This window comes from Dioscorea cayenensis, chromosome 17, assembly GCF_009730915.1.
Source record: "Dioscorea cayenensis subsp. rotundata cultivar TDr96_F1 chromosome 17, TDr96_F1_v2_PseudoChromosome.rev07_lg8_w22 25.fasta, whole genome shotgun sequence".
Classification (NCBI taxonomy): domain Eukaryota; kingdom Viridiplantae; phylum Streptophyta; class Magnoliopsida; order Dioscoreales; family Dioscoreaceae; genus Dioscorea; species Dioscorea cayenensis.
Window position 1 is genome coordinate 14763700 of NC_052487.1, and position 20040 is coordinate 14783739.

The 20040-nt window shown below is 34.4% G+C and overlaps 1 protein-coding gene across 1 annotated transcript; it reads left to right on the forward strand.

Annotated features, from left to right (window-relative positions):
- The first annotated feature begins 909 nt into the window (after positions 1-909).
- On the forward strand, positions 910-2638 carry LOC120280235 (phospholipase A1-II 1-like). The gene is made up of 2 exons (XM_039287010.1): positions 910-1658; positions 1774-2638. The coding sequence occupies exons 1-2, from the start codon at positions 1053-1055 to the stop codon at positions 2452-2454; spliced, it is 1287 nt and encodes a 428-aa protein (XP_039142944.1). The 5' UTR covers positions 910-1052; the 3' UTR covers positions 2455-2638.
- Positions 2639-20040: the final 17402 nt, after the last annotated feature.

The following is a 20040-nucleotide window of genomic DNA, read 5'->3' on the forward strand; positions in this document are numbered from 1 at the left end:
CAAAATCCTAGCACGACATACTTTGAAAAAAATACACCGACTAACATAAAAATAAAACAAAAAAAACAACAATCTACTAGTTGAGGAGAATAATACAATTGGACTAAAACCTCTAAAATTAAGAAACACGATAAAACTCTAACCCTGAGGCCAGATAAAAGCAAGCATCTCTCACAGTGAAAACAAGAAGAGAAAAACCAGTACTATATATTATTATTATTATTATTATTATTATTATTATTAATAAAATGCTAAGGGTTGTGAAGAGGATTAAAGGAAGATATATCGGTGAAAATAATTTTAAGATATTTTTAGGGAAAAAAATTGAGAATCAAAGGATTAGATAACTTTTCCAACAACCTTGTCTATTAGCTTAAAAAGCTTGTAAATAAGGAAATTCTAAATTAAGATTTGAATTGATTGACTCAAATGTAGATAAAAAAACTCAACTTCTTTTCCATTTATGCATCTTAATCATGTTTAACAGCTCACTTCAGATCCTTTTCTATAACTAATTCTCTCATCATATAATTGACTGAGATTTACAATATAATTATTATATAAATACATGCTAATCACATCTAATTTCAAATATACCTAACAATAATTTATAATATATATATATACATACATGCAGATAATATATACAGGAACTTAACGTGCACACAAGTTGTCAAAGTTAAAGAGTTTAAATTTTAGACTTGAACCAAAATCAATAACCAAACGTTTTTCTTTCATATAAACTAAATAAAACAAGCAATCCAAATGAAACGCATGATGAACATAGAATACCTTCTATAACTCATGAAAGCAACACTTTGAATACAAGAGATGCTTTTCTTTTCTCTTTAGAACATTAAACTAAGAGATTTCAAACATATGAACAACAATTAATCAAGACTTGCACGCAATACTATTCATCCAAATCAAATCAAAATCTCATTTCTAATATCAACAAAACAACATGACAACCAACAATGCATGAGAACTCACATCTATATATTCATATATGCAATGCAATGCAGTGATGTACAAACAAAAGAGAAATCAATATGGCATTGATGGTGGAAGACATAGCAAAGAGATGGAGGGAGCTCAGCGGGGAAGACAACTGGAAAGGACTGTTGGACCCACTAGACATCGATCTCCGGCGAAACATAATAAACTACGGCGAGATGGCGCAGGCAACATACGATGCGTTCAACAGTGAAGAAGTCTCACCCTACGCTGGAAGTTGCCGGTACAGCCGGCGAGACTTGTTCAAAAAGGTGAATTTGTCCTACAATAACCATCACACCAACTATGAAATAACTAAATTCATTTATGCAACATCATCAATCGACATGCCGGCGGCCTTCATACTGAAATCATTGTCCCGGGAAGCATGGAGCAAGGAGTCTAACTGGATAGGATTTGTGGCTGTGGCGACGGAGGAAGGGAAGGTGGCGCTAGGGAGGAGAGATGTGTTGGTGGCTTGGAGAGGAACGGTGCAAGCATTGGAATGGATTAATGATCTTGATTTTAGTATGGTTCCGGGGGAGAAGGTGGCCGGTGATGGTGGTGGCAAAGGCCGGCCAATGGTGCATAGAGGCTGGCTCTCTATGTACACTTCCGACGATCCTAAATCACCTTATAATAAAACCTGTGCTAGAGATCAGGTGAACACAAAACATAAATAGTTATTGTAATGCATGCATTCATTTATTTGCATAATATATAATGTTTAGTAATATGTTCTTGAAAAGCAAATAATTCATGATGCAATATATGCAGGTGTTGAGTGAGATAAGGAGACTGATGAAGATGTACAAAGATGAGGAGGACATGAGTATTACAATAACAGGGCATAGTTTAGGGGCTTCGCTGGCGACATTGAATGCGATCGATATCGTATTTAATGGATTGAATGTGAAGAAAAAGAAGAGCAGAGTGCTGGTGACAGGAATTATATTTGCAAGTCCTCGAGTAGGGGATTCAAACTTTGAGAGAGTGTTTGGTGAAATGGAGAGTTTGAGGTTGCTTAAAATAAGAAATGCACTTGACCTGGTACCGAACTATCCGTTGATAGGATATGGGAATGTTGGGGTGGAGTTGGGGATAGATACAACAAAGTCTGAGTATTTGAAGAGTCCGGGGAATTTGACAACATGGCATAATTTGGAGGTGTATATGCATGGAGTGGCAGGAGTGCAAGGGAGTAAAGGAGGGTTTAAGTTAGAGGTGCAGAGGGATATAGCGCTGGTTAATAAGGGAGTGGATGTGTTGAAGGAGAAGTACTCGGTGCCGGTGTCATGGTGGGTGGTGAAGAATAAAGGGATGGTGCAAGGACCTGATGGTCATTGGAAGTTGGTGGATCATGAAAATGATGGTGATGGTGATGGTAGTGGTGGTGGTGGTGGGATGGAGATGGATGATGAGGTGGTTGATCAAACAGGGAGGTGTTCTTGTTGTTGATGACTCTGTTGTTGTTTGGCAAGTGATTTTTAAATAATTGGTTTTATGTGTAATGTAGTGTTTTTATTTATTTTTGGATTTTTTTTTTTTTTGGTTTTTTCAAGAATAAAAAAAGGTTTGTTGTTCATGGTGTTGATTAGTGACTGATTGTAAATTCAATATATAAAGTTCTTGATTTGTTGATGTAAACCTCTAAATGCAAAGTGAAGCTTTTTCTTCAAATTTATTTCTGCAAATTCAATCTCGGCGGGAACAAAATTCGGTAATTGATTTTCATTTAAAACAGTTTTTTTTTGGGAGAATTGGTTATAAACCCCTCAAAAGTTTTATAATTGCATATTTACCCTCCGAAAAAACATAATTGTATATATACCCCTGAAAAATATAGGTAATTGCGGATATGCCCTTACTGTTAGATTCCGGTAATCAAACTTGATTAATAATGGTTATAACTTGGATTAAGATATACAAAAGGTCCAAAATAACCCTTATACAACTTAAAAAAAACTTTTCAAGGGTATATATGCAACGATATAATGGTAATTTTATATATTTGTTGTTTATTAATAGATGATTTTTCAACTAATTTGAACCCCAAGGGTATATACGCAATTATGTATATTATTCAAGGGTATGTATTCAATTAACTTTTATTTAGGGGCAAATATGCAATTTCAAAATTTTTTAGGGGTACACCTGCAAAAGCCCCTTTTTTTTTTTCTCATTGTAGTTTGCTTGATATCATATTTATACTTTCCCACCTTTGACAATTGCCAGTCACCACATTCCCAAAGATAAAATTATACTAAAAAAAAATTTAAATAATAATAATAATAATAATAACAACATACTACTTTAGTTTAACAAATACATGTAAATGCGTAAATACCCCAGGCAAGGCAGGCAACCGCATGCACACCCATCTAAAATCAAGGGTATTGATGTAATTATCATGTCTTACAAGGGTATATATACGGAAAAAGGAGAATTAATTAATGCTTATTTGACTTAATTTGACCCATTAAAACCATTTTTGTAACATGCATTCAATTCCCAGAACCAGGGACAGAACCAAGGGGGGGCTAGCAGGGGCTTCAGCCCCTCCTCGGCACCGGAGATGTTCTTTGCTTGGCCAGAAAACACAGAATCAGCCCCCCCTCGGCCCGGCCAGCAGCCCCTCCTTCGGATTGTTAGGATCAATTAAACTTTGTAGTAGCTCACTCACAGTTTGTATTCACACAATTAATCTGAAAAATATATATAAAATATACTTGACTAGGAGAAGAAGTAATTTAGATGAGATATAACTCAGAAAACATCTCATACTCTTTCCATTGATCACTGAGGAATTTAAACAAACATTTGATATGCATGCCAGAGAGGTAGTGAGGTTCATACAACAAGCACAACCTCTAAATACATAATACAAACACACAGTGAACGCATAAATAAAGTCATACAAAACAATAAGATAACATCAGGTTGATGTCAATTCCAACTGGGAGAGTGTTCACGGGTTCATTCAACTTGTAGCTTCCACACCAAATGTATTAGGCTATTAGCCCTCTGCTTTTGTTCTCACAGCATTCTGTCTGATCACTATTTAATAGCTATAGTCTAAAATATAATAATATTTTTAAAAATATTTACAAAAATTATTATTTAATCTATGGATATGTTATAAATTACTTTAAAAAACCAATTAATTTATATAATATATAAAATTATATTATTGGTAGAATGTTTTAAAAATTCTTGTTTTGACACTTAATTTTTATAAACTAAAATATAAATTAACATTTAGATAAATTTAAAAAATTATAAATATTTTATTAATTGAATTTATGGGTGAATTAAATAGAACATGAATGATAAACTTTATTTTTATAAATATGTCTACAATGTGTTCGATTAAATGTCTTAATGAGTTAAAATGTTGAAAATATAAAATATTAATATGTATCATAAATTCATAATGTATATATATATATAACTAAATAATGTTTACTGTTAAATCTATATAGCAAAATGCATGATTGTCTATATTGAGAAAGAGGTTTTTGTAACTATTAACAATGAGGCGATTCTACAATATTTTTTGAAAAATGCAAACTCGTCGTATTCAGTTACCTCCTCTGAGTAGCATGTGTCGCACAGATGACAGTTCTAGCTCGAACGTGCGTAGATAAATATTTTATATTTTTTGTAATTGATTTAATTAAATGTCACAATATCGCACTATTTTGTATCGAATACAATTGTTATGTTGACTGAAATAGTTTTTTTGACATTTTACTCTCAGCCCCCCTATGAATAAGCCCTGGTTCCGTCCCTGCACAGAACCATGCATTTATTTCAGTAAAATGGATTCACAAATCATAGAAAAATAGCAGAGTGGCGGTCTACATACAAGGAAATAAATATTGGTAATGGCTCTAAACCCGAAAAATAGCATGAATGATTGAGTGTTGTGTGAACAAAAGCAAACAACCAAAAGAAAATATGGGAAATAATATGAGAGAATTCAAAGAAGAAAGCGATGTTCGGGAATAGTATTCCCTCTAGGGTTATGAGGTTCAGGATAATGGTTGTCTAAACATGCAATCCTATTTGAACCGAAATGTTTATAGAAATTATACAAAAATCTTGATTTCTCATACGAAATTGTAATTGAATAGGTGCAGAGCTGGTACAAACATCCATATAATCACATTACCACTCTATGAAACCTTATTGTGGACTAATGATAATCTCTTAAGTATATAATCTCCTCCTAAAGAGAGACATTACCTATAATCCAAATACATAGTAGGAATGCGATTTCTCCTAAAATCCGCTACACATGATTGCAAAGAGCACGGAAATTATCATCAATCCACTCGTAAGGATTGTGAGAGACAAAGTCTCCTAAATATCCTAACTAGAGGTATAACTACTATCCTCTCGAATTGCGGTAAGTCTATGCTAGGTGGGAATTTCTTCTCGTCATACAACAATACCAAGTATGATAGCTAGGGCTTTATGTTAGGTTTTGGACCACACATCATGTAGGGATTTAAAGATATATGTGCACAAGTTGTGTAGACGTACAAAAATAATATTTATAGTTGTTTATATCTTATCATATTTAATTTTGAATGGACCCAATTGTGGTGATCTAAATTAAAGTTTGAATAGGGTCCTAATTATTTAATTTTAATTGTGTGGATTTACATACTAATCATATGCTATGTAGAATTCCTAGGGGCAAAATTTTCAAGTCTATGATGGGCAGACTTGTAATTAGCCCCATAAAAAAATTTTATAAATAGGGTGTGGTCCCTGACTGAGCATGCAACGAGATGAGATTTAGAATTAGGTTTTTCAGAATTAGGGTACCCATCTTCCCACTCTGCGTGTGATCAGTTAGAAGAACCACAAGGCCCAAATTATCATCATCATCAATGGATTCAAGTAGAGCTACGCTTCCGCAATTTATGTTATTCCTAAATAATTTCCAATCAAGAAGATCATGGTTTTTCATAGTGGTTATCCCATTGTGAAATATATCAAGTTCCATCACTTTAACCTCGTTAGCAATCAAGCATTCAATCACACAATTAAACTCAAATAGATATGATTGCAAATAAGAAATCAATTAAAGCATCAAAGATCTAACAATCAAAATCAAGAAAATAAACCCTAGAGTTCAACTATGCCCAAACATCTACAAATTAACCCTCCATTAATAGAGGGACAACCATTCAAGATATAAATAGCAGGAGAAAACATGAAAGCCATGAAAACCACCTTCTCAATTGCATTAGTGAAGAATCGCCAGAGAAGCCCTAGGTAAGCTTCCACGCACAGTGCCAAGGTGAGCTTTGACGGCTAAGATCTTTAATCCCCTTGAATGTAGAGTCGAATCCCCCTTGAAATTGCTCCCTAGGTGCTGGAGATTCTCCTCTTATCTTCCCTAACCTCACCTCCAAGAATCTCCCAAGATAAAAGAAATTTGAATAATGGATGCCCTAAAAATCCTCATCAGTCCTATTTATACTCAGCTGCTTATGGACTGCCTACGATCGTAAGGACATGGTTGTAAGGGAGCTAGAGAAGATAGTCGCAAGCCTTACGGGAACACTAACGGGCGTAAGTCACATCCGTATGCGCTAGACCGTAAGCTTCACTGTTTTGATTCTTGCGACTACCCTTACGGGGCGTATGTAGTGGTCATAAGATCCTTTGGATGGTTCTTACGGGCGTAAGCCGTGCTCGTAAGGTCCTCTGAATTAGCTCTGAATCTTCCTTATAAGCATAAGCATGCCCGCAAGGTCTTCTGTAATTGACTTATGGCCTTAAGGATGACCATAAGCTGCCCGTAAACCACCCGTTTGCCTTGTTATTGTTCTAATGATGGCAAGAGAGCTCCAACTTCATCGGTTTAAGTCTGAATGCTTCTTTTGGCTCTCTCTCTCTCTCTCTCTCTCTCTCTCTCTCTCTCGTCTTGAAGTGCTACCCTAGTCCTGTAAATGTGAATTACACTAGATTTAGCATCAAATTTTACAATATAATCTTATTACATGTCGGATGAGTGCACAAATTGATATAAAATACATGTATGTTGTACACTCATTAAGATCATTACTCCGAACTAGAATAAATAAGCATATATGATATAACCTTGCCAAGAACCATAAAACCAATAGTTTGGAGTGCCTCTCTTCCACAATTTGTCAATTTCTGAGCCTTATTAATATAAATTCTTCATCTAAAGCCTAATTGACTGTAGTCAATTATCAAGGCAACTCTTAGAAAATGTCACTCAAAACATAAAATGCAAAATTTGATATGGGTCTCACAACCACTACAATCAAATAGATTAATTATCTTTTACAAATTTAATACTCTTCCCAATGGAGGCTTTCAGCTCTTCTTTGAGACTTTCCAAACCTTGCTTCTCGAAATTAGATAGTGGACCTAATCCAAGTATTTCCTCAACACTATTCTTAACCAGCCTTACCTGTGGAAAACAAATTATAGCAGCACATTCGGAGATTTCATAAACCAAAGCAATGGTGACAACCTAATTAGTTTTTACCTTGCAAAAAAAGCATTGTGTGAAATATTTTTGAACTTACGTATGAGTCACACCACATAGAACACTAAACATACGCAGTTTTATTTTCCTAAATTCTACATTGATTTACATCACTATTCAAACTACATCTCTAATAGGTCCCTTTTCATTCAAAAACATAACACACATGCTCAAAAGATGATCGCAATCTCACCAAAGTCCCAAAATAGGGTTCTAGAATGAGACATAATTAGCATTATAATATTATAGATTGTTTTCTAAAAACATATCAATCACCAATGAGATCTTTTCTCTAAACTTTGTTACTAGTCATTGCCTAATCCACTCACCCCCAAAGGTTGGTTGTTATATGTCTAGCGAATCAAGTGTGCATTATGCATTTACAAAATAGAAATTACTTATACTGGAATTTTCTTTGTTGTCTTTAATCTAACACTAAAGATGCAACTTTGCCAATGATAGCCACAAGTAAATTGCTCGATTATGCCATAGGTGGACATATAAAAAAACCACCATATTACATCATTTTATCAATTCATAGTATAAGCATAACAATGCTAAGCAGCTATCGCATAGTGAATGAAGCATTTCAAACACGAGGAAGTTCAAGAAAAGGGTTAGGAAACACAGGCAAGAAAAATTTGAATACCTTGGAGGCAAAGAATGGTAATTCAATTACGTTAGATTGGACAAAAGAGCATTCCACAACATCTGGCACCCCATTGAGACCTTTCAAGAAGGCATCCGCAAAGACATCCCCAACATAACTACAACAAAATCTTGTTGTCACTAAATAAAACATATACCATTTCCATATATAAATTCTACTATTCTAGAGCACTAACAAGTAAGACACATACAAAAAAAGGTCCAAAGCTGACGCAAGGATAAGCAGGCAATAACACATGATCAGAGGGTTAAAGAAGAATGACAAAGTTATAGTAATTTCTACTTGAAATCCTTGCGGCAAAAAAAAAAATTCAAAGAGTTAAGCTTTGAGTAATATAATGCTTAACAATTAAAACAAACTTACTACATGACACAACAAAATACATAAAAAAATTCTAAGAAAAATAGCATAAATACATTTCTTTACCCTCACACCATTAAAGGATAAACAAGAATCTCTACATATATCTCCCATAAGCAGGTTATAGCTGAATTCCTTTTTAAAACTCACACCATTCAGTGTTTCATCCTGAGTTTTATATGGTACTTTGTCCATAGCTGAGGCTCGGACTCAATCCACCCAAAATATTGTATTTTGCATCACTCACTTAAAGGTGAGGAAATAAATTTTTTGCACCATAATTCTTGCTTAAACCTTGTTTAAAATGGAAGAAGCCTATGGATAAGCACCACTTGGCAATAAAGGCTTAGATGCATATCATTGTTATGTGATAGTGCCTGATCCCTAGGCCTGATCCATTAGACCCAACTCAGCAATAATTACTCCTTTCTGCATGTAGGAACAAGGATCCTATTAAGTTTATTAGGATTGACTATGGATATATATATATATATCACTTATAATCACCCTAACTTTGATTACTCACTTATGTTGAACAATTTGAAGAGAAGTAAATGAGAATGAAGAAGAAGAAGAAGAAGAAGAAGAAGAAGAAGAACAGAGGTTTTTACTCTTGAAACTGGCTCATCTTTCATTTAATAATCATCAAACCATTTAAACAAACACTTGGCAAGCATGCCCACCTAGTAGCTCAATACATACAAACATAACATACAAACACACAAATAGTTACAGTAAAAGCATAACTAAAAGTAACTTTAGATAATCACAAATGGTCAAGCTGTTTTCATTCCAACTTGTGTGTAATTTCCGAGCTTCTCACTACTTCTTTGACTGAGCTCAATGGTTCTACGGCAGCATGACTTTTGATCAATTTACTCTTCAACATCCTCCCCTTGATCAAAAAAAACACTGACTCCCAATTGTGCATGAAGTGTTTCAAATTTGATTCTTGGTAGAGCTTTAGTGAATATATCGGCCAACTTCTCATCAGTCCTGCAACGTTTTACCTCTATTATCTCATCCTTTATAAGATCACAAATGAAATGGAACCGTGTGTTGATGCGCTTCATTTGACCATGGAGAATTGGATTTCTTGCAATAGAGAGTGTAGATCGATTGTCAGAGAGAATAACTTTTGAATTAATCTGTTCCTCGTTTAGATCTTCTAATAGACGTCATAGCCATACAGCTTCGCAGGCAGCTACTGTCAGAGAGATATACTCTTCGGTACTTGATAGTGCTATGATTGCTTGTTTCTTCGAACACCAAGTAACAGCACCGGAGCCCAGGGAAAATACCCATCCAGTGGTGCTTTTCCAATCATCTTGAGATCCACTCCAATCGCTGTCAGAATACCCAAGTAGCAAGAAATATTCACACTTGTTATATGAACCCCATAGTTAGTTGTTCCATTAATGTAATGAAGGACTCTCTTAACAACTCCCAAGTGATGCATACTTGGTGATTGCATAAATTAAGAGACTACTAATACATCATGTATAATATCTGGACGCGTGTGTGTCAGATAGAGCAATCCTTCGACCATTCCCCTGTATCTCAATGGATATGTTTCACCGAAATTATCATGTAGATGTAGCTTTTTCATTTGAGTTCATTGGAGTGTCAATTGCTTTGCAATTTATCATCCTTTTTGTGTGAAGAATATCAATTGCATGCTTCTGTTGAGACACAAATATTGAACGTCTCCTCTGTATCACCTCCAAACCGAGAAAGTATCTCATTGGACCTAGATTAGACATCTCGAATGTCCTCATCATAGTTCCTCTGAATTCCACTAAATACTTTTCATATGAACCCATTTATAATATATCATCTACATATAAGCAAAGTAGAAGAACATCTTTTTCACCCTGTTTTTTACTATAGACTGTGGGTTCATTAGAGCTGTGAATAAATCCCATTTGACTAAAGTGAGTGTCGATGCAACTATACCAAGCACTGGGTGCTTGGTGTAGTCCATATAAAGCTTTGTGAAGCCGATATACATGTTCTTCTTTACCCATTACTATGAATCCCTCTGGTTATAATACAAACACCTCCTCCTTGAGTTCTTCATTCAGGAATGCGGATTTCACATCCAATTGATAGAATTTTCACTCCTTCTATGCGCCAATGGATAAGAATAGTCACACAGTTTTCGATCTATCCCTTCACACTATGAATATTCCTTAGCCACAATGAGAGCTTTCTTCTTTTGTAGTGTGTTGTCAAGATTGAATTTTGACATGAAGACCCACTTCAATCCAATTGCTTTTTTTCCCTTATGGCAATGTGGTTAACTCCCATGTTTGATTTTTATTGATTATATTCATCTCCTCTTTCATGGCCATGATCCAATCTTCACTCTTTGTTGCGTCTTCATAGGAGACAAGGTCTCCAGCTGTGAGTACAAAAGAGCATGAATTATAAATATCAATGAGTTTACGATACCTCGTCGAAGCACCACCGTCTACTCTGGTCATGAAATTCTGTTCATTTGGGCTAGAATATATGTTTTGCTGAGCTGCATCAAGCCGTTCAATACTTTGATCGGACAGTGAGCATTGTTCCATAGCTTCATTAGTTTGAGTTATGCCTTCTTCACTTGCCGGCTCATAAGATGATGCATCCGAGTCAGCTTCTCTCGACCAATCCCATTATTTTTCTTCACAGAACCTTATGTTCCTGCTGATGTGTACACTCTTTAATCGAGATCTATGATCTTATAGGCCTTTGACCGATCACAGTATCCAATGAAAATGCCCGCTCATGTCATGGAATCAAACTTGGTTCGCTACTGAGAGTTAACGAACTCATATGTCAAACATCCAAAGAATTTGAAGTGTTCCACACTTGGTCTCGTTCCAGTCAGTGCTTTAAGAGGAGTTTGAAGTTTCACTACTAACGTTGGTGAGAGATTGAGAATATATACTACTATAGTGACTGCCTCCGCCCAGTATTCCGATGGCATCCTCTTTTGCTTCAACAGAGTGCATGCCATCTCCATCATAATTTTGTTTTTACGCTCGGCGACACCATTCTGATGAGGTGTCCATAGAGCAGATAACTGGTGGAGAATTTCGACAAGGTTATAGTAAACTTCAAACTCCTAGGGAAGTAAATTTTCCTCCTTGATTTGTGCGCAAGATCTTCACAGGAAATGAGAGTTGTTTCTCCACCAATAGCTTAAATTGCTTGAATTGCTGGAAAGCTTCCGACTTTCTTTGTATAAAATACACCCGACTATGTTTAGAGTAATCATCAGGTAGTAAGAGAAAGTAAGAATTACCTCCAATAGATTGTATTTTAATTGATCCACGAGATCGACATAAATTAGCTCCAATAAAGCTATTGCACGCTTTGCCAATCCTTTGGGAAATTCTGTTCGATTTAATAATTTCTTCAAACTTTTCAAATTTATATGTCCATATCTCTTGTGTCAGAGATTTGAGACATCTTCATTTTGTGTTGTGTATGCATAACCAACATCATCTACTTCTAATGGAAATAACATGTGATTTGTCATACATACTTGCGCAACTCTTGCCTTGGATTCAGACTCCTTGATGTTACACACTCCTCTTGTGAATTCTATATCAAATCTAGAATCCATCATTTCTCCCACACTTAGCAAATTGTGAGCTAATTTGGGTACAACTTGAACATCATTTAAGGTGGTAATCTTGCCTTTTCTTGAACAAAGAGTAACATTCCCAATTCCTTCAACTTTGAGAGCCTTTCCGTCTCCAACTCTGATAGAATGACTTGAAGTTGATTCAATATGCTGACATAAATTTTTCTCACATGTCATGTGGTTAGAATAACCACTATCAATAAGCCAAATGCCACCCTTTTGCTTTGGTTCTTCACCAATTGCCATGAATGCAACTTCTTCTTCTTCTTCTTCTTCTTCTTTCCTTCCTTCACAACGTTGGCTTTCTTTGTTTCTGTACCAGCACTAAATTTAACATGCCTATACTTCTTGCATAAAAAGCATTGAACACCTTTGTATGGTTTGCCAAACTCCATTGAACGTCCAAGCTCCATGTGACCAAACTTAATGCTTCTGTTGCATCTGCGACCTCTTCCTCTGGGATAGTGGCATCCTCATCCTTTTCCACCACGATGTGAATGTTCAACAACCTGTGTATTTCCTCTGCCAATGTGTAGAGCACTTTTCTCCTTCATGATGCTCCCTTTCAATGTTGAGTATAGACTCATGGTTCTTTAGTAAACCACTGAGTTATTCCACAGTAAGTATACTGAGATCCTTTGTTGATATAATTGAGTGCACAATTTGAGAAAACCTTGGAGTGAGACTTCTGAGCAACTTTTATACTATTGTCTTCTATGGAAACTCTTCTTTCATCACTTTGATTTGATAGACTATGTCCAATACTCTGCTAACAGAGTCTTCGACACACTCCCCTGCTTCATCCTGGTTGCATCAAACTCTCGCTGAAGTGAGTGCAATTGGACAATTTGAGTGTTTGAATTCCCTTGGAATTCTATTTTGATGATGCCCCAGGCCTCCTTTGTTGTCTTGGCTTCTGAAATTCTTACAAGAATTCTAGCATCAAAGTCTTGTTGGATGAGGTATAATGCTTTTGCATCCTTCTTTACACTTTCATTGATTCTAACTCCATTACCTTCCTCATTGAAACCTTTCTCTACGAGGTTCCACAAGTCCTTTGACCGGAACATTGTCTTCATCATCAAACTCCACAGGTTGTAATTCTCTCCTTTGACGAAGGGGACATTAGCATCCCTTGCTGATGAAGAGCGTCCCATTTTCAAGTCTTCGATACCACTGTTAGGACCGACTATGGATACATATATATATATATATATATATCTCACATACAATCACTCTAACTTTGATTACTCACTTATGTTGTACAATGTAAAGAGAAGTGGATGAAAATGAAGAAGAAGAACAGAGTTTTTACTCTTGAAACTGGCTCATCTTTCATTCAATAATCATCAAAGCATTTAAACAAACACTTCACAGGCATGCCCACCTGCAGCTCAGTACATACAAACATAACACACAAATATAACATAAAAACACACAAACAGTTACAGTAAAAGCATAACTAAAAGTAACTACGGACAATTACAAATAGTCAAGTTGCTGTCATTCCAACTTGTGTGTAATTTCCAAGCTTCTCACTATTTCTTTGCCTGAGGTCAATGGTTCTATAGCAGCATGACTTCTGATCAATTTACTCTTCAACAAAGTTGAACTCTCAAAATGTTGTGTTATTGAAAATAGATATGAAAATCTTAAGGTATATGGACTACAGATGGATGATGACTTGGGACCACATACATGAGAGATTTAGAGAGTAGGCTTGGTTAAGATTTAGCTCAAGTTAGTGAGGAATTTACATAGACTCCAAGAACCGCATGCAATGAAGATAAGAGTGGATTGTAGTAAGGAAGCAAGTGATCAAAATAAACTTAGTATGTATATCTAAAATGCAGTCTTAAGAAAAGTAGCTTCATTTTTCTTGAAATATCACACAGTAGATTGAGAAGCCAGACAAATTTAGGTCATGAGTTCATGATTCACCATTCTAAGTTCCATTGTAAGCTAGTAAAGTAATGTAGGTAGTAACTTCTGCTGATTAACATAATATTTTTATCAAAATAGTAACCGGATTTGATATATAGGTGTAGGATCTGCATTGGCATATCTTGGTGGCATCAAAATAGAAACTTGTCAGCACTATATATTGCCTGTGAGTTCATGTTGGTTCTTGTCTGAGTACTTTTTATTCTCTATAAATTTAATTGAGCTTCTAGTGAATAGCTATGGAGTGAGGTTTATGAAATCTGATTGATGTCCAATCAAAATCTGTTTGCAACATCACTTTTTTTTTTTTTGCCAATATATAATTACAAAGGATCAGGGAAGGATGATATATTATGAAAATTTTCTTTCTTTTGACACTCAAGTGCATTAGAAAGTTCAATCTATATTCTTCACGCCAGGGAATTGATGCTTTTTAATGGTTATGTCATACATTTATCCTTTGAATCATTGGATTAGACTAATAGTATATTGATCATATTTTAGACATGCTTCATTGACAAACAAATAATTTCCTTAACCAATAATTTCTTGTCATTGTCAAATTTTAATTACATTATTCTTTTTAACCTGTGTAGCCAAGTGAGTACATCAATGCTTTATTGGTTCCTATAGATGGCCATATCACAGTAGATGCCGAAAACTTGGCTGCCCAAGGAATCATTGAAAGTGGTATGGTTTTTATCTTTTGGAAGCTAAAAACATTCATATTTAATGTGATTTCTGAATTTAATGCAAGTAAATCAAAAGTGAGATAAATATCTAAAGTGTGATTTCTGAATTTAACATAAGTTGGCCTTTTTGAGCTGTTGGGAGATATTTGCTTATTCATGGGAGATATTTTTTTGTAAGTAAAGCTCTAATTGGAGGGAACCCAATTATCATTTATTAATGATAACTAGCTATGTATATTTTCCTCGAAAAAAAAATGAACAAAGTATGAGCTGAGTATTGCTCCCAAAACTATTCAATAAATCTAGTGAGCATGAGATATTTTCACTATAGAAATGCTTATGCGTGGTATTGTTAAATTAAAACTGAATATTTCTCCTCCTCTTGAGCATTATGTTGAGAAATTAGATGACATATCAACTATGATACAATTTTACTTTAGATCCAATTCCTTGATTTAGTTTCATATTAATACAACTTTGATGGGCATCTGATAATTAGATTTGAATCTTCCATTTGGGCCTTAATTTTTTTAAATCCGTTCACCAACAGAGTTAATAGTATGTAGTTGAAGTGGCTGTTCTAAATGGCAGTTGGATTTCTTGCCATAAACCATGGGAAACAATAGACAGCAACTATCTTGAAAGTTTGAAATAATAAGTTTCTTTTATTCTTTTGATGAAGTTATCCCATTATCCTCAACTATTCATGTTGCAAGGCATTCCAAAAACTGTCTAACTTGTTATTTTCATAGGTCACTGTTGACTCAATTCAAGAGCCCAAGGTTGGAACAGTTTTCAATCCCAAGTCCCTAATTAAAGCCTTAACTAATTTGATACACAAACATAGTGAAGCCAATGAGTTGTGGTTCGGGTACAATATCTGCTTTTTCTATGCCTATCTTTGATTACATAGTACATATCAATCTTATCCTCTTTATGACGGAATAAATTTTTGATAGGTCACTCAGGTTTTGACTTATTTCATTTGAGTTTTAATTTGTATCCTAAATGTTACCCAGTTTTGATTTTATTTCTCTGCAGATTACCCACAAGTAATCACATCCAAGAATCTAACGTGGCTAGCGGAAAAAACACAGTCAACTCTCATCACCACATCAACAGGCTGGGTTAAAGGCTCCAAGTCATCAAAGCTATCCACGACAACAAAGCTTTTGCCACCTCAACATCCTCTTCTCCAAGCTCTAAGGCTTCAACAAGAGCTATTGCCGGATATCCGTCATCGAGCAGAGAGAGATCTCTCCCTCGATGCTATCCATGTATAAAGATAAAACATTCAACCTCTTGAAGCTCGGACTCCTCAATGAGTATCCTCCCATAGCATGGCTTCAGCATCGGCACCAACACCGACATCGGAAATGAAAGCTGCTTTCTCGAAGCCGAACGGTCTTTCTCTAGAGTCATCGGACATTGATGTGACAGGCTTTAAGATCTCACTCTCGCCTTAGCCAACTCCGTTGCCACCATGTAGTTTGGCACCGCCATCTGGCGTTGGTTTCTCACTGCCACGGGGCAAGAGGCAGTAGAGGAGTAAGAGCAATGAGGGCTGGCGGAGCAAACATTTAAAGCTCTCACCTTTGAAGGAGAAGGGGTGACGGGGGAATGATAGAGGTATGTCGACAGCGGCATTGGCCTTCGAGCAATGCTGGGCATGGAGTAAGAGAAAGGATAAGCAGTGTTGACCTCTAAGGTCTTGATTGGGTCTCTGTGATCCATGGATGTTCATCCTCTGCTAATGCTACTCGCATAGTCATATGAAGCTCGAGATGACATCCATTATTCCAGCCACCTTAGTTGTTGCTTTCTCTATTTTACTTCTCTCTTCAATGGATCATTCTGGTCTCCATGCCTATTGAGAGAACTAGTACGAGAGTGCCTTCTCTTGTTTCATAGCTATGTATTTCCTGCTCTACAACAAACTTGGATCTGTTTCATTTCATCCCTTGACTGCAAACTAACTCATTACATGAGATTCAATAAAACAAAAAGATGAAGACCATTTGTGTTTGTATATATATACACCATGGATCGTCTTTCAGAAAACTCCTGGAGATGTTTAGACTCCCAAATGCAGGCATCGCAGCTGAAGGGACTTGCTGTTGCTTGCAGCTGGCGATGGGACCACCACCTTCGTGAATGAGACGTAGGCTAAGCATAGCAGTGACACAGAGCACGTATATATCTTTCTATCTACTCCTTTATTCTTTTTTACTTGTCACGTTTTGAAACTCTTCTTTGTTCTTTTTTATTTGTCACATTAGAAATTTTGTGCAGCACTAAATAATTTTTTTTTCCAAATTTACCTTTTAATTTAATGTATTTGTACAATTTTCAATACATCATAATCAATTAAGCATTAAATCATATACTCCACTTAGTGGAGTTTTAAATAAGGGTAGTTTTGGAAAGTAATGAAATTTTTTTATTAGATATAGGTAACCAATTAACTTTAACCAACTTTTCTTAATCAGTGTGAATTAGGTAAATATGATAAGTAAAAAGGAACGGAGGGAATATCATCCAAGATTCAAATTTTTTTAATGTGAAGACAGTGTCAAGAGCAACGAAGTTTGGGCTTGATAGGGAAGCTCTAATTATGAAGAACTCCGAAGAAGACAATGGTCATAACGAGTTGGAATCTCAATGTCCAAAACAATGGTGGATTAGACCATGAGTGCAAATTTTGAGGCTTTTTTTTTGGAAATAGAGCCGTGTTTCTTTCTTAGTTTGGCCACACATGTTTTTTCAGGTAGCCACGTCAAATTTTTGGATGTAGTTACTTGTGGGTGACCCGCCAGAGAAATAAAATCAAAATTGAATAGTTTTTTCTATATAAATTAAAATTTGGTAACCAAAATAAAATAAATCCAAATCTGAGTGAACTACCAAAAATTTAATTATCGCTCGGACTCATCATCCTCTCTATAACCAATCATATCTTATCCTCTCTATGATCAATCTTGTCCATTCTATGACTCATATCATCTTGTCCTTTCATTGACCCTGAGTCTGATTTCCAAAAATATGGCAATATTTTATTGTGTTCAATCATTTGTAGGTTTAATGGGAAGGATTTGTTGCGGATATGGAGAGGTAAGAAGATATTGTTTGTTGGGGACTCACTTAGTTTGAACCAGTGGCAACCCTCACTTGCATGCTTCATGCTTCTGTTCCTAATTCTAGGACTTCTTTCTCAAAGAGGGAGCTATCCTCTTTCTTCCATTAGATTTGAGGTTCTTTCTTTCTCTATCTGTGATTATATTTATTAATTACATAATAATAATCACTTAAGGAAAGTAATAAAGATTCATTAATTATGTTTATAAGATAGAATTTACGAAATAGACTTGCTTCAATATGTATAAATTTTCTTCATTTTATTCCTCTATCTAATGTAGACTATATATATATATATATATATATCATATGAAGTTTTGTAGATTTAATGTCATTATTAATGATAATAATATTATAGGTATCTTAGAATCTTAAATGTCATCTCAACCTCATTTGATGTAGAACATGCACATAGTCATGCATCATGGCAGACACCTTTGTGTGTGTATATATATATATTTCCTTCAGTTGTGGTCCTATCCCACCCTCTCATTTCTCCTATGATTGCTCTCTAATTATTTATATTTAAAGATTAAATTTATAGTAATTGATAATCTATTTACATCATCATAAGAGAGTTTCATAACACTGACCAACCCATATATGACACTAGTTTGTATGTTTTTGTTAAAGATCATTCCTTTTTTAAAAATATAGTTAAAAATAATGTTAGTAAATATAAAATTATTATATTATTACATCATGCGCAAATTATATATTGAGATGAATTGGATATATGAGATAGAGGTTGAGATGTCACAGTACTTTTCTCATTAGTTTTTTTTCTCTCTCATTATTCTCTTTTGCAAAACCTTGATGATTGGCACCACTTGTTTTCTTTTGCTTTCATACCAAATGAAGCTCATTGTTTTATTTTATAATTTTATTTTTAACTCTTTAGAGTTTGGTGGAAAATTAAATAATTTTTTTAATTTGTATAATCGGTCTAAATGAACGGATAGTTCAGTCCAAGTAGCTTTTGACTTAAAGATTTTAATAGAATATTTTTATAAAAGTTGTGTAGAAAGTCTTTCGTGAAAATATATTATTAACTTGGGGGAAAAATTGAAAAAAAAAAAGATTAGATAACTTTTCCAACAACCTTACCTATTATTAGCTTAGAAATCTTGTAAATGAGGAAATTTTAAATTAAGATTTGAATTGATAAACTCAAATGTTGAAAAAAAAAAAACTCAACTTCTTTTTCATTTATGATTCTTAAACATTTTTAACATCTCACTTCAATTCCATTTGTATAACTAATTCTCCCATCATATAATTGACTGAGATTTACAACATAATTATTATATAAATACGTGCTAATCACATCTAATTTCAAACATACCTAACAATAATATTTATAATATATATATACATATGATATACACATACATGCCGATAATATATACGGGCACGTGCACACAAGTTCTCAAAGTCAAAGAGTTTAAATCTTAGACTTGAACCAAAATCAATAACCAAACGTTTTTCTTTCATATAAACTAAATAAAACAAGCAATCCAAATGAAACTTATGATGAACATAGAATACCTTCTAAAACTAATGAAAGCAACAATTAAATACAAGAGATGCTTTTCTTTTCTTTTTAGAACATTAAACTAAGGAGACATTTGGTTGGATGTAGTTGAGAATGTAGTAGATTTATTACAAAATTTTTGTATTTGAAAAATTTAGGAGAGTCAAATCTAGTGTTTGGTTGGATATAGTTGTAACATTGGATCACAGAATTTTGTGTTTGGTTAGAGGGATTTTTAAAATTGGATTTGGAAAATATGTGCTTTGTTTGATTTATTTTTGCATGACTATATTAATTGCTTATTAAAATAATTAATATAATATAAAATATCAATTATATATCATATTACTAATATTAATTAGATAATAATTATATTTTATTTAATGTTTTATTAAATATAATTATGGTGTAATTAATATTATTATAAGTAATTAATATAATTAATATAATATAATTTATTTATTATAATAAAATATAATATATTAATTATTTATTAAAATAATTAATATAATATAATATATCAATTATATACTA

What these genes read in the sequence shown, in the direction of transcription:
- LOC120280235 (XM_039287010.1), top strand. Translation starts at nt 1,053, where the DNA reads ATGGCATTGATGGTGGAAGACATAGCAAAGAGATGGAGGGAGCTCAGC. An exon ending in AAACCTGTGCTAGAGATCAG is followed by an intron (nt 1,659 to 1,773) that starts GTGAACACAAAA and finishes CAATATATGCAG; the next exon opens with GTGTTGAGTGAGATAAGGAG.